Source organism: Acanthaster planci, linkage group LG03 (assembly GCF_054643075.1).
Source record: "Acanthaster planci isolate LZ-2023a linkage group LG03, COTS_SCS, whole genome shotgun sequence".
In the NCBI taxonomy this organism is placed as follows: Eukaryota; Metazoa; Echinodermata; class Asteroidea; order Valvatida; family Acanthasteridae; genus Acanthaster; species Acanthaster planci.
In genome coordinates, this window is record NC_141779.1 from 21,173,161 (window position 1) to 21,188,787 (window position 15,627).

Below are 15,627 nucleotides of genomic sequence, written 5' to 3' on the forward strand. Positions count from 1 at the left end.
CTATTATTTTGCCAGTTATTCACAACAGTGTAGCAGTGAATTTCAAAAGAAAAACTAAGAATGTCAAAAGGAAGTTTAAAATGCAAGTCACTGACCTGCCCAAAATTCCCTTGACTTAAATTGACCTGTCTTTAAAACTGTTTTTGTCACACCAAGTCTTCACCTACAGAGAAGACAACCTATTTGAAATATATATTTATTCATCTCAGCTCGTTGTTATCGCTGTTATTATGGGTTGATATTTTTGTGATTCTTAGGACAATACGTTTGAGACAGATCTAACCCGCTCACCTGGAATTTTTTGCGGGCTACCAAGTACTGAATGCGCCGAATTGCTCGGATGGCAATTTTGTGAATCGGCGTCAGGCTGCATGTAAGGAGGAAAACCAACATGTTTGGGTCAATTACCACAGTACTTCAATAATTGAGACGCTGTGCAGTGATGCATGATGTAGGGTGCGTGCCAGAGCTCCGACCTCTAGAGTAATTTGTTTTAATTTTTAATCAGCGTCGGTAACTCTAAGTAAGGAGCTGTAATCCCTCTTAATGACACTTCTTTTAAATTCAGAAACTCAGACGACCATGGGGTAGCATAAGTTTGTGATGTCAACAACCAAAAGGTGATCAAATGTGGCTGGCAAGAAAAATGAGGTTCAAACTCAAATCAACCAAAAGTTCCAATATTAAATAGGCTATTAATACTTGATCAAGATAAAAAGAAACTGCCTCACACTGTTGGTTCTAACAAAATTACGAATTCCCAGAACTGAGCCGAAGTTCAGGGTAACGGTTTAAAGCACAGGATTTTTTCTAAAATTTCCTGACACAGTGAAGCAACAGCAGAAACCTCCATGGGCTGACTGTCACTAACCTCCGACAGGTTCGTGAAATTTTCTGGCAGAAGGCGTAATTCTTCTGCTATGGTTACCACAATGTTTCAGCTGAGTGCCAAGCAATATCGTATACTCCAAAATAGCATCTGGGGTGACCACGTGGGATTTCTCACCTAGTGACTGTTTCAGGAACATAGGCAAAGCTGAAAATGTCCCCCTCGGGATCAGGCAGGTCCATGGAGAACATCTCCGAGAGTCGCTGGAGCGGCCGGTACCTGTCGCTGGGCTCGCGGTCACCCTCCACACGCCTCTTGTTGAGCCTCTCAAATACACCTTACCAGAGGAAGGTTATTTTAAAAAAGCTATGGACAGGTTTAAGTTTTTTGAATATTTTATGTTTAATCCTTATTATGAAAACAGAATGTTGAAAGCCCAACTCTCTTGCCTAAGTGAGTCTTAATTAGTAGGAAAGCTGTAGTTTCAATTTAGTGTACCCATTTTTTTCTGTTCACCTTTCAATTGCTATAACTTCAGTATCTGCTTCAGGTAAAAAGCAGCTTGGGTTTGGAGAGGATTAAATATAGAATGCATCAGAAATTGGAAAAATCATCCATGGTAATGAACGTGAGCTTTGTTTTTTAGAAACAGAGAGTGAATGTATGAAAGTTATGCATGTTTCACTTATACAAAACTATAGAGAGAATTACCATCCGCTAATAATTAAAAGTAAACAATTAAAAGAAGTTGGTTAGCTTTCTTCAAAGGTCCCCAGACCCCACCCCCAAACACTTCTGAGAAGCAGTTGATGCCCCTGCCTGGTATCACTTGAACTTTTCCCAACTTACATGAGGGATCATCGCTGAAGACTGTGTCGCTGACTCCTGCCGTCCTCTCGGGTGACGACTTGGTGGGGATGAACTCCAGCAGGGTGGACTGCACAAGGGCCTCCTTGAGCTTGGAGTTCTTCCGCTTCTTCAGCAGGTGTGTCTTGTTGGCAAAGGCTGGGGTGCTGGGAGCCGTGGAGTTGGCGGCGCTGCCTGCGCCCGTGGCGGCCGGGGATGGGGCAATGTGGATCTTCCAGGTGGCCTCCGACACGAAGCCTGTGGTGTTCTCAGCGGCGTGACACCTCCACGCACACTGGGCGAAAAGGAGAATCTCAAGGAGGTAATTCAGTTTGGATGTGACTTCCATGCATATGCCATACTTCTAATCTGCTTCGTGAAGTATCTGTGAGATTGAGTGCTGGGATGCATCGAGACAAATGATAACTTTGTGTTTAATATGCAAATATTCATGTCCACAAGACTGAATCTAGCAGAAGCAGACTGCAATACACTCTGCATCCACGGGTGAAGAAGTGGCTATCCATCAACAGACACTTTGAGAGACCAGCCACAAATGTCTTCCATCAAAAGAGGTCCTTTCCAGAAGTAACATTACACAACAATGTAAATCAAATTATTGCCCTTTTGGCACTCTATACATGTACATGTACCTTGACTCCAGAACTCCAGTTACCCTACACACTTTAGGTTTACCTTGTGTCAACATTCCTTTGTTTTCATGTGAAGAAAACCAGCCAAAAATACTCCCTTTATTCCTTAGGTGAGTCCTCTTCTAACCCAAATGTTTGACTGTGCATTTGTTAAATGTCCCTCTTCATTTTGCAACAGGTAATTTCAAACTAACAGTATGGTTAAAACTGTTTTCAAGAAGAAGGAAACATTGTGTGGGCCAAGGCAAGTCCACAAATCTTCTCTTCCTACACTCAGTGGACTGCTTTTGTTCCCATGTCCACACAAGAAATAACGTATCTAACACCTCCTCTCAGAAATGTCTACAAACTTCTTAACTTCAACACCTCGGCCAACCACCTTAAAATTTCTGAAAATGTCAACAAACATAAACATACTCGTACGGTACACTGGACTTTCTATTTTGAAAAGGTCATAACCATGAAAAGACAATTAGCTTTAATAGCATTCAAGCCTTCACGCATCAATTACTCCAACCCTGTACCAACCCTGGACCAACCCCGTACCAAAACTGATTAACAATCAGAACTTGAACTGATGCAGAATCAGTTCTTATGTCAAGTGGATCTGTAATGATTCAGAAGTGCAACCAAACGTAACCGGCAATTTGCTTGATAACAGCACTTCCAGGATGTAACTGAAAAGTGAATCACAGGCAAAGGTAACTGCAGTCCTTCAGGCTCAGTCAATCATCAGGTTACACCACAATGACCAGTGGGCCTGTAATAGCTGCTTGGCACATGGGCAGAAAGCCCCTCCAATTCTCCCTAAAATGTTGTGGTCCGTACAAGTAAAGCCAAAAATAAAACTGGCAGCACACCTGTATTAATCTGGCAGCGGCGGGAATCTGACGGCTGAAATGCTTCTGCCGTTGCTTGTGTTGCACCTTTAAGGCAAATCCAGACCCTAGAATACCCTGCAAGAACAGAACAATCAATGAATGGTTACACCAGCACAAGCAGTATATCAGGAATTGATCACATGCATGGCTGGAGTTTTACCCCTGTCCCCTCCAAAAGAACAGCGCTTTAGCCAACAAAACTTCTCCATATTAGAGAAGCTTAAAACCTGTGCCACAAATGTGTCTATACCCTGCAATTACCTGTACAAAGATAGCTGAGCCTACCAGCTGTCCTCTTCTTAAAATTATTTTATAAACCTCTCCTTTCAAAGACCTTTAAATCATCCAAATCCAAGTACGTGATATATAAAGCGTTTCTCTTGATGGTGTGTTTTAAATTATTAGTGTTAAAAATATCTGAAATATCTAAAGGTGTAAAAAGAGGCTAAAACTGTGCAAAGTCAAGTAGTACAGATGATCACAAATAAACTTTGCTTGATTGGTTTTCAGCCAAACAAAACATTATGTCATAGTAACAAAAGAAACTCATCCAAAGTAGAACTTATAACCACACACAACGGGGACTGGCAATGTTAACGATAGAGAATCTTGGCAGCAAGTTACAAATGTATGTCGGCTAAACTTACTTGAATTTGACATGATCAAATTACAAACTTGGCTCAAAGAACAAAGTGAGTAAAGATTACGTTAACTTTATACTTACTGAGGGAAGCGCAAAGAAGGATATGGAAAATATTGAAAAACATGAGGCAATAATTTTCCCCAGCCATGTAATGGGCACTTTATCACCATAGCCAATTGTTGTTAACGTTACCTGCAGTGAAAAACAGAAAAACAGAAATAGGAGGAAAACAGATTCACTCTACTACTCTGATCCGACATGACCAATTGTCTCTATTAAAAATGCGTAATTTAGTGAAAAGCGATTTTTAAAATGAAATACTTAAACTCCAACCCCTTCCCTTATTAGTATTCCACTGTATCCAGTAATAATGATGTGTGCAACCTTACTGACCACTGGATACGACAGAATCGAATGAGTAGATTCAACAAATGGCTTGTTCTATGCTCAGGTCATCTCAGCAAAAGGCTGTCTACAGGTGGGGCCTTCTTTAAGTCAGCACAGCAACAATGCTTAATCAACCAGGACAGCTTCCTGCAATGAGGCGGCCATGCAAGGATGACACTGACACACTGTGGCTTGCTCAGGTAGAAAACCGAGGAAGGTCACTCTGTACTGCTTAGCAGATGTGAAACCAACTGCTTTGTTGGCTGGGCTCCAATAATTGATGTAAGGGTCAAGTCTAGGTCTTTACCAGAAGCAAATACAGACAACTGCAGACAGCACAAATCAAGGAAGCTCTGGAATTCCATTTCAGATATTTAATCCAGCCTTAACAATATGGGTCAGAGGTCGCCAGAGCCGCTTTTGAGTCAGAGGCCTCAAAAAAGAGTCTTGCACAATGTAAATCATCAGGAACCCTCAGCAGTTTTCACCCACAAAATGCCCAGTTTCATCAGGATGCCAGACTGAGTGATTTATCAAAAGCAAGAGCTCAGTTTGCTCTTTCTGGTCCACAGACTCCACACTAAAACAAAATTACAGGGGGATAAATAGCTAGCTTAGGATCAATTTGTATCACCCTGTCACATAGAGCCTCTGTTTGAGTGGAATGCAAATGAATGTGGGTACAACGTGACGATGGCATCCTTGCTTACCTGCAATTAACGATTCACCTTTTTCCCACAGGAGACTAGGGATCACCACTTGCCATGGGTCTGCACATCTGAGCTTGTTAGTGGAGCACAGAGTTTGGTGAGATGAATTTGAGCTTGTTCTATAGCAGGAAGTGGGAAATAGGAGGGGGAGGGCACTACTACAATGACTTACCACACCCCACCAAAGGGCATCTGCATAGGTTTCAAATTGCTTTCGCCCTCTCTCGTCCTGGTTGTCGCGCTCCGCCAGATAGACAAAATACGACACGAAGATCAGCATCAGGAAGCCGATGTACAAGGTGGTTATTAGCTCCTGTCCGATTGGAAAAAAAAACAAAAAGGTGCTTATTCATCAACAAATATTGTCTCGGCAGGCTCTGCATTATCTCATTAAGTCTACAGTATATTATTACTGGCTAGGCTTCAATACTGACACCTTGTGGCACGGTGGGGAAGCCACGCATCACCAGGGCTGGAAGACTGCAAGGCTTTGAGAGGATTACTATGATAATCATTGTTTGTACAGATTGCCAGAATACGAATGATGAAGGATTATGAGTGGATAGAACAATCAGCTGAGTGGGACAGAATGTTTGATCTTGTCCCCAAAATGAAATTAATTTTCTTCTTGTATAAAAGTGAAACATTCATCACTTGTTGTTACACAATGCCTGAGTAAATCCTCTTCACGTAAAGGTCACAATTTGGCTTTTCAGCCTAGCGTGAAATTTTTCACCAATTAGATGAGCTTCACTAACGGCAAACATGCCTACCACTTGCACATGAAGTACAGTGTTCTTTGACTGTAAGGAGTTTCATCTGTGCCTACCATGCACAAGTGTACAATTTTCTCTTAAATGGTGATTGTCAAATTGTCGTCCTTTAATAGAATGAATAATTCCATGACAATGACTAAAAAAACAAACACAAGCCTGCTTCTGACATCTATGGTACAACTTGTTTTGCTCCTCCACAAATCTTAGTCGAGTACCGGTACATGCAGTTTTGAGTTCAACATGTCTCAGGGTTGACATTTCCAGGGCCATTACCCCTCATAAAAGTGCACTACAATGAGTGTAATTTGTGCAGCCGCTCCGTGTGACTGCGCTGCATTCAAATGTCACGATCGACTCTCTCTGTATCCACACAGCGTGAATTTTTAATGGTAATGGCAAACAATTTTTCGTGAGTCTGTGGTCAAAGCCAAGCTCTTCTACCTGTCTGTGTATGAAGACCACCGAGCCAAGAAGCTTCCAAGTGCCTCCCTGCCGGTCCATGTGTAACATGCGCAGAATCTGCAGACAGCGAACACCTCTGGGAAAATGTGAACAAGGAAGATATTCAATTCAAATCTTCTTGGACAGCCATAATCTTGCTCAGAGGATGTACGCATATTTTGTACAATAGGTAGACAAAATATTAAAACTCCCGGCAATACATGTATATTAACAATGGCCCAAACCTGTTTGGGAATTCCTAACCCTATAACACAGAACATAATATCAGAAAATGAAGGTACCAAGAAAAGGTGAGACTTTGAGAAAAGTCGGTATTCGGGCCCAAAGAGATTGTGATGTACCAGGAACAAAAAATTCCAATTACCCACAAATTTGCAGATGTAAATGGGCAAACTGGAACATGGATCAATTACGATACATGGAATTGGTTCTGGGATACCAGAAGTAACAAAGGAGAAGAAGCGCAGTGACCCAGTTTGTGACAGTTACTGAAGAACAGAAACAGCAAGGCCGTTGTTAATGGATTAAATGCTACAGTCAAGGCCAATTCCAATGCAAGATGTGCCCTTTCAAGTGTAACTAATAACTTCAAAACATGGGGAATGTAGTTGTTGACCTATCCCTCCCCTCCTCCATCCCCCTCCCCCAAAAGGGCAAATTTATATGCAGTAATAAATAAGTTTCCTAAGATTTATGCTGTAGATACAGGATGTTCAACATTACCAATTTTCATCTAAAATGTCTTTGGATTTTGAAACATTTCAAACTCCTCACTTGGAGATAACACATCAACCACCCCCCTTAATTTACGATGACCAGGTATTTACAAATTTATATGCATTCAGGGATAAAAGCAAAAGGCCTTAAATAAATGTCAACAATTTATGGCAGTGCTTTGGGTATGGTGTAGTCCATATGTTGGTGTTATAAACCATTCAAGGTTTTGTTAATTCAGTACTTTTAAATAATTTAATGTTTAGTTAATATTCCATGGACTGTTTTCAAAACCTCAACACTTTGCCAATCTGCCAAAAATGCTACACACTTAAAACACTACCATTTACAAGCGTTGAACAAACCACATTTGCTTTTTGAAACTGGACCGCATGCACATTTTTAAAAAATTCATGTTTCATTGAAGAATGTAGCTCAACTATCTTTAAACTCTGGTCAACTATAAAAGCTGAAATAACTTGACATAAAGTTATACATCACAACTTCAATCTGCACTTTATAAATGTGTGAGGTTGACATGTGTAGGTATATGTATGAACACAAGTGTCTAATCATCTCTCCTAGATGCAAACTCAGCAACTGCCCAATCGTGTACCAGTAGGCAAATGCAGTCACCACAACCATCCAATCACAATGCCCGGTAATCACCTCTCACCTTATAGCTGAGGCAGCAAAGACCTGGCCCTCAGAACCAAAACAAAGCACAGCGGCAGATGCAACAACCACTATTAAATCTGACAAGGGGAAAAAAAGAAACAAATGTTTGATAATTACCACTGACTTCTAAACAAATCATCCGAAATAGACACCACTGGGGGATACAGGGTAAAAAAATGCCACCATTCTGTCATTCCCCCATCCCCCTTCGTTTGCAAGAAATGAATTCTTTGAATACAGTTTAGCAGAGATTCCACTTATATCTCATACATCATCAACCTGTTACTGTTTAGGTCACACTGCTTGCATAATGAGCTCTTATTCAACTGATCACGAACTATACACGTACCAATCAATTCAGCCACGAAAGCACTGTACGGAAATAGAACTATGCAGGCCCTCAGTTCAACAGAACGACCAAGGGCCAGGTATTTTCGTACAACAAATGGCAAAATGCATTATGGGCCCTCTTGACTTGCGATCGCAGTGACCTCTTGCTTGGGTCCAAACAAAAAGTGGACCCCAAAATTATTAACCAAGAGTAGCAAAGTTGTTACTGATACATGGTGCAGTTAGACAGCCCTGTCGTACATGTACTTTTCCCCAGTCCAAGACATTCACATTTGAAATTCGTTTTCTTTTCGTTGATTGATTTCAGTAACTGAAAAAAACATGAAAAGTGCTAATCTGCGTTTAAGACCACCTCAGGAGAATAGATGCAAACTAATGCCCAAGCCGCAAATGAAGGCATCATTCAGTCTCCTAAGCCAATCTTAAATACTACTTTAAGACCAGCTCAGCACATATTTATTTCCATTCATAAATACCTTTTCGGTTAGAGAGTCAAAAGAAGTCAATATATGGTGGATTTCCAATGATTTTGTTCTAGAATGTTACTTTCATTTTCCCAAACACCCCGTCCATTTCATGATATATTCCTTGAGCAAGTTGTCCAAAAGAATCTCCTTATATGGACTTGGTGCATGTGTGGCGAGCCACATGCACACAGACTCTTGACCAATCAGAATCGATTAAACTGTCTCATATCCAGGTGCCAGCGCGTGTTTTACACAGCAGGCATTATCAAATGTTAATACCCGGTCAAGTTGCAGGTTGTTGAATAGGGAGACTGTCTGAGATATTTATGAATGTCCATTAAGCTGCTTTGGGGTGACTCAAATGGCACTTTGTTCCCTCTTGCCTCAACAACTGGAATACTGCTAATGCACCTAAGATGCCCCCCCCCTGGTGAAACGTTATCCACGATCTCATTAGGAAGTTGTCAAAATCATTTCAACTTCCCACTCAAAGCGTACCCAGTGCACTCTTTGAAGTGCGTTTCTAATGATCCGTATCCCAAAACACAAAGGCACAAAATAACCCAGCAACCAGAGAGATATATATCTGAGCAGAGATGCGCTCCCTGGTCCTCCATGATAACATTCATCCTGTACCGGAAGACCCATGTTTGCTCCATATCGCATTTCGAGGATTGTACCCCTTCCTGAGCAGTGTTGGATGTTCTAGAGTTGGGTTTCTAGTGTCAGGGGTTTCGCATTCCATCATTTATTTTGTGGCGCCTGGATGGGTTGCATTTCCCGAGAGATGCACTAAAATGTCACGTGCATCTTTAATGGAATGACTAGGATCAAATTCAATATGGATCCCCACAAACAGCAACGTGAGAGAAAGAGAACCTTTCAGTCAACTAATTTTAAGACAAAAGTGGCACCTGAAAAGGTCAGGGTTTAGACTACCAAGAATAGCTATTGACGTTATATTCTAAATTAGGGTGAGTATGTGGTTTAATGGCTCAGAAAGATCGTCTGCTACTGTACAACAAACGCTGAGTACCTCAGATACTGAGTTTAAAGCCAAAGGGAATTTACCAACCAGACCAATTTGGATGGGTGAAGGGGTGACCGCAACACTGAAAAATAGAAATACAAAATATCGTGGGAAAACATCCTAAAATTTTGCTGACAACCGGGATTTGAAGAATGGGGGATATCATCTGTCACAAGAGGGCACTGTTCAAAGTGGACAGCACTGGACATTGTAATGTAACACAAGGTGGCACTGTTCACTTGTCCTCTTTTGTACCCCTCCCCCCATATCAGCAATGCCCATATGTCAGACAAGACACGCACAGCTAGCCATAATACATGCATATGTCTTCAGACGGGGAGGTTGACCAATTAAATTTTCACATGGCCCACATACATGTAAGATTTCCACAAGGCTGCAAGAAAGGTGAAATTGTTGGGACTCACAGCAACAAATTTAAACTCAAAAGCCAGGGTATGGCTTGCCTTCATCAATGAGGGCAGATCTCCATTGCGCATTATTTTTCCTACAAGAACAGTACAGGTGTGCACTATTAGCAAGAGCTTTTCAATACCAGCAAAAGCAGTCCTGACCCCTGACCAATTTTGTGAGACCCGCTTCTTCGTTTCAGGTTTGTTTTGATGTCTTTGATTTTGCTAGTTAACGATTCTTCCTCGTTACTTTCCAGTGCAATCAGAATGAACCCATTTAGAGTTTAAAGGGGAGTCTTTCTCTGTGTTACTGGCAGACATACGCACAGATGGGGACTTGATCTGAGACCTTTTTACAGGTGCAAAATTGAGAAGTTCTTAGCCAATATACTGATCATGAAAAGAAAGGCCTTGCAAGTTTGGGGGATGCAGTGGGAGCTAGCTGGAACTGCATTGGGTTTAACTTCCTTATCTCACTATAAAACCGTGCCAAGTTATGAGACTTTCAACAGCCCCAAATAAAGATCGGCATACAAACCACCAAGTGCAGAAGTTTACCAGAGCTTCAGAGTTCAATCGGCATTCCTTGCTGTTTAATTGTAGAGGCTGGCACAATAAAGAATCAATGCAATGAATTTTTCTTAGAATCCCTTTTTGTTCATGTTGAAACTCTTCGTCAATGCATGAAATCTGTTTGAAGAAACGTAAACTATAAAGTGACCTTTCTAAACATGAAAAATTGAGCTTTTCCAGACAAGTGAGGGCACTGTTAGAGTGATGAAATCCAGGGGGACACTGTTAACTTTGCATGTTTTCACTGATGTTCAAATTTTTAACCCAAATTTGCTCTTTGAAAGCACTTCTGAGAAAGCCTTGCTCACTTGCTTGTTGCCATATACTAATACAACAGTAAAAAAAATCTGGCAATTTTCAGCATAAATCAATGCAACATTGAGGTTCAGTGCCTCTTATTACACCACACTTTGCTCATGAATATGCAAATTCACATTAGAATAAACCCCCCAAAAGGTCCCTAAAACAGATAAAAATAGCAAAACAAAAGCTGAACATACAGGCGTAATTTTGAGGATTTAGTAAAATATTTCATTACATGGCCCTTTAAGACCTGAATGTTTCCACTTGATGAGGTTCAAATGTCTGGCCAGTGGGCAATTACAGGCAGCATAAACTGTGAACAGCTTACAACAGTGACATGAACCAACAGAGAAATATGCGAACAGGGCAAACCAATTACTCTTGCCATTTGACAGAGGGCCACATGGACTGTCAACATCCACGTTTCAACCAAAGCTCTAAATGTACGCTGGTTAGTCAGCATTTAGAAATGATGGCAGCAGCTAGAGATGGAGAGGGGCAGATCTTTAGTGAGCAAGAATCTGACCTGACAGCAAGGATTTGACACTGCAATGAAACTCAACCATCCTTCCTGAATGTGGCTTCTAGCCACATGAGTTAATTCGCAGGACACATTTCAAAGTTGTGTTGTAACTTTTAAAAGTTCTCTTTCACTTCATTGAAAGATGGAAAAATCTTGCTCACTTTCAACACCAATTCAAGAGTATAAATTTCTCCCATAAAACCCCTACAGTGCTCAAAAAGACAATTATAGTCTTCCAGCCAGAATTAGCTTCTCTAAAGTACAATGGGCTAATACGCGGGCACAATTCAAAGTGGATTAAATTTGGAGCAAACCTAAGAGATTTTGCCCAAACTAAATAGGGCCTCCTATTGTGTCCGCCATACTTCAAGCAGGCTAACATATTTTTTTCCACAGAACTACATCATGACTGCCAGCCAAAAAATTCACTGCTTTCACAACTCCAAAAAAAACAAATTAATATAATTCTACTTCCACTCCTTAAACTTTGTCAAATTAACAACCCCCAAAACCAAAAGGAAGCAATAAAGCGAATGATATATGACTGAAATATCGGCACTGAATAGAAATTTAACAGTTCCACAATCTGATGGTATATTTTACTATATTCAATCCACATCCACTCTACTTGAGCAAGCAGGCAATAAATAAATAAATGTATGTACTTCCAGCTTTATCTGGGCACTTAAATAAGCCTGCCATATGATATAGTTATACTGTATGTCATCCCTGAGCAACGATAGCGGCAAACCATATAGACTCCACAAAGCCCCTTGGCTACCTACTACCAAAGGAACTGGATAGACGTCCAACCTACACAGAGAAATAACCGATCGGTTGTCATGAGTTCAAAGGCGGCATGCAAATGTCTGATATGGCCCTGAGCAATTCCAAAGAGTGTGATACACGACCTGACAAATGCTGCCGTGAGCCCTGACTGATGTTTAAGTGAATTAAAGGGCAAGACGCAGCTTGTCAGAGAAATTATCGTGATAGTGGTTGATACACTTTAGACCAAGGCTTAAAAAGTCCACTTTCTTCTGTGCCAACAGAAGTGAATACATGAAACATACACACAGTGTGCCTGAACAATGATGGGAAATTTCCAAAGTGAAATTAGTAACATTCCTGAGCACATGTTTAGTGGATAAATCTAGAGAACCCTTACGAAAGGTTTTAGTGAGTTCATTAAAAGCTCTTTGCCAGCATTAGAACATTCCTCTTTAAGGGATTTTCTGCCATTGGTAACAATGTCAGATACACCAATATATAGTCTTGCATGTTCAATGAGTGAAATTTGCCCATTGTTTGTGTTTGTCTCGTTACTTGTGGTCTATTGGTATGGATTTACATATATGTTCTGTTACTCTTTCTAGCATATTCATTTGGTTATTCTGAATTTTCCATTAAATAAAAAAGAGCTCATTTTTTTCAAAACTGTTTGTACTTTCTGCAGACATACAAACATATTCATAAGCATGATAATTAATTTGAGATTAAGATCAAAAACTCAAAGAGAAACAGATGTTCTCTCCAATCCATGATCAAGACTGGTACGTAAGCTGGACTAGATTATTAGGAGGGTGTCTATCACCTGGTCTTTGGAGTATGAGTTGGCCTTTGATTATAGAGAGCTGGTCCTATCAAACCTACCTTGCTGATTAAATGGGCAATTCAGAGCCAGCAGCTATCGAACAGATCTCGTTGGGCCTCCAACCCCCAGACCCCCTTCAATGTTGGGTTTATGCACGCGGTCTGCGCTCCGGCTGGACAAGACAATATTGACTGGGGGAGTGGGCATAGTGGGAAGGGGGCTGCAGAGCGTATGGCTACTGCCAAGTGTCCCAACAATTTTGTCCAGCAGGGGAGTCTGGGTTTACCCATGCCTGTTTGTGTGGGGAGGGTCCGGTCACATAGAGTGTGCGAAAAAAATTCCTGCTTTGGCCGATTGGAATTAACGTTAACTTAAAATGAACATCAAACGTGCTGAATTCACCCTCAAAACATCACAAGCACTAGTCATGATCGTGTAACTTTCTCTACCCTCACCCAATAGAGCACTTAGCACGCTCTAAAATAACAGGGCATGCACGTGCAATACACAAAAGGCACATTTCCAACATTGAGCCACAAAACATATTAAAGAACTTGAGTCTCTCCCTGTCTCTTTTTTTTTCGGTTTTCATGGATCATCATTGCATTTCTCAACAAATTGATTGAATAACTAAAAATAAGAAATGTCATACAATTTAATGGTGTGTCCAGTCCTAAATGGACAGTCTGTGTTTATAGGAGAAATCTATTTTGTACAAAAAACCCGCAAAATGCTATGGTGTATCGTATACGATACACTCCTACAAACATATACTCTGTAAAGCATACATCATGCCATGAAATTGTACCCCTGAAATGCCTAGATTGTTTTCCCCATAAGACTTGTCTACCCTGACAGCACACTTTGCTGTGGTTACACAGCACAAAACTAGATATTGATACTCCCTTTTTTAATTGTATGATGCAGCCATAATATATCTTCATATTTTCAACCTTTGTGTTCTGAAAACGACGCCACATAACACACCCCCTGAATGGCATGGTATGCACATGCTCAACTATGAACCAATTCAGACAATCTTGGACAAATCTCGTTGGGCCTCCAACTCCCAGACTCCCATTCATTGTTGGGTCTATGCGAGTGGTCTACGCTCCGGCTGGACATGACAACATTGACCGGGGGAGTGAGGAAGGGGGCTGGAGAGTGTACGGCTACTGCCAAGTGTCCCAACAATTTTGTCCAGGATTGTAGGTGCAAACTGTTATCCCAAAACAAACCATCAGCCGATCTGTGAAAACTGGTTCAAAATAGCTATCCGTGCAATGGTGTGATTGGGGAGGGAACACACAGGAAAAGAAACTGGAGACATGGACACTCTGGTCAACATCTATCCCCTCCCTAATAATTAAAAAAAAATTGGCCCTAGTTGATGATGGCTGACTCCATCACTGGTAATGTCATTATAGTCATCCCACTATGGCCTCCAATTTTCACAACGAGGTGATTTGAAACCTCCAGGGTAACGACAATTTCCGTAATGACGGTGCACCAATCCACTGCTGGAGAGGTTTCTCGTTCACATTTCAGTGTATGCAGTTGATTAGGGTGCTTTTCAACTGAACAGCATAATACACAGCACGAAAATACAGGACTTGTCTGTGTTGGATTTCAAGCACGGACCACTCTGGAGAGATCAAGAATGCAATTAAATAACACATTCAGACTAAAAAGGTTGCCAAGTACAAGAGATTTTGCTGCTTGAAAGCATAAATGAGTTTGATACGACCAGTATATTTAATTTTTGTTTCACTGGGAGCGTACATGTAAATAAACTTGCAGTGTTACACTTACATCTATACAAAACAACAGTTTATGGAAAAACATATACACAAGAGAGGTCATAAAATCCGGAGAAGAAAGGAAGCTGAAACAAGAGCTTCTTTGTCTGTTTGCAACATAACATAGGGCTTTTTCACATTTCCGAGCTTTTCAATGAAAATGCCATCGTCATGATTGCATATCTGCAAAGTTTCAACCTGCTGGGACATGTACTTTTGGAGATAAAGGGCTTTAAAGGATGCACCTTTCATGTCTCGTGACTTGTCAACTGATGATGCCATCCTCCCATGAGGTCAATTTTCGTCTATCATACATCAGATATTTGCAAAGTTTCATATCAATGGGATATTTACTTCAGGAGATATAGGGCTTCAAAGTTTGCATCATTAAATGCCCTGTCACGTGACACCTGATGACGTCATGATCACAATTTTCTTGACGGACCCTCTCTAGCTGGCGGACGAAGAGTATGCACAAAAATGTGAAAAAGTAAAAAAATCAAAAAGAATAAACTTAAGCATTATCTCAAGGAGTGGTTGTTTTCAATCAGCCACAGCACCCGACCCCCCCCCGGACCCAATTTCACGGAGCTGCTTAATAGTTAGCAGAAAAGTCGTGCTAACTTAAGCAAAAAATTTGCTAACCTTAAGAACTATTTCAGTGCGGTGCTTGGCGTCGTTGTGCTACCAGTTGTACACACACAGGGATTTCTATTGTTACATCACTAAGTTTAAGCGAATTTTTCCTCTGACGTTAGCATGCCTTTGGCTGTGCTTACTGCTTACAGGCTTCATGAAATACGTGGAGCCTCTGTAAGCATGAAATCATGTGCTAAGCTGCACAATGAAATTGGGCACAGGACCTTGTCAATCCCACACGGTGTGACTGCGGAGACTCCTATAGCTGAAACGAAATAATCCTAGCTGCTGTTAGTCACATGTGCTAAAAAACAGGAAGATCCTTGCTACAGTTTTCCATCCAAGCTGAAATTGAAAGT

The 15,627-nt window shown here is 41.1% G+C and overlaps 1 protein-coding gene across 3 annotated transcripts in view; it reads right to left on the bottom strand.

Annotated features, from left to right (window-relative positions):
- The window catches only part of LOC110973118 (potassium voltage-gated channel subfamily KQT member 1-like), a 54,649-nt gene that overhangs the window by 6,415 nt on the left and 32,607 nt on the right, over positions 1 to 15,627 (bottom strand). For all 3 annotated transcript variants that reach the window (XM_087134904.1, XM_087134905.1, XM_087134903.1), the window contains exons 4-11: positions 7,578 to 7,656; positions 6,167 to 6,263; positions 5,122 to 5,262; positions 3,934 to 4,044; positions 3,189 to 3,284; positions 1,679 to 1,970; positions 1,007 to 1,166; positions 292 to 367 (exon numbers count right to left, since the gene is read on the bottom strand). In XM_087134904.1, the coding sequence (XP_086991030.1) occupies positions 292 to 367; positions 1,007 to 1,166; positions 1,679 to 1,970; positions 3,189 to 3,284; positions 3,934 to 4,044; positions 5,122 to 5,262; positions 6,167 to 6,263; positions 7,578 to 7,656 (1,052 nt within the window). The remainder of the gene's footprint in view (positions 1 to 291; positions 368 to 1,006; positions 1,167 to 1,678; positions 1,971 to 3,188; positions 3,285 to 3,933; positions 4,045 to 5,121; positions 5,263 to 6,166; positions 6,264 to 7,577; positions 7,657 to 15,627) is intronic.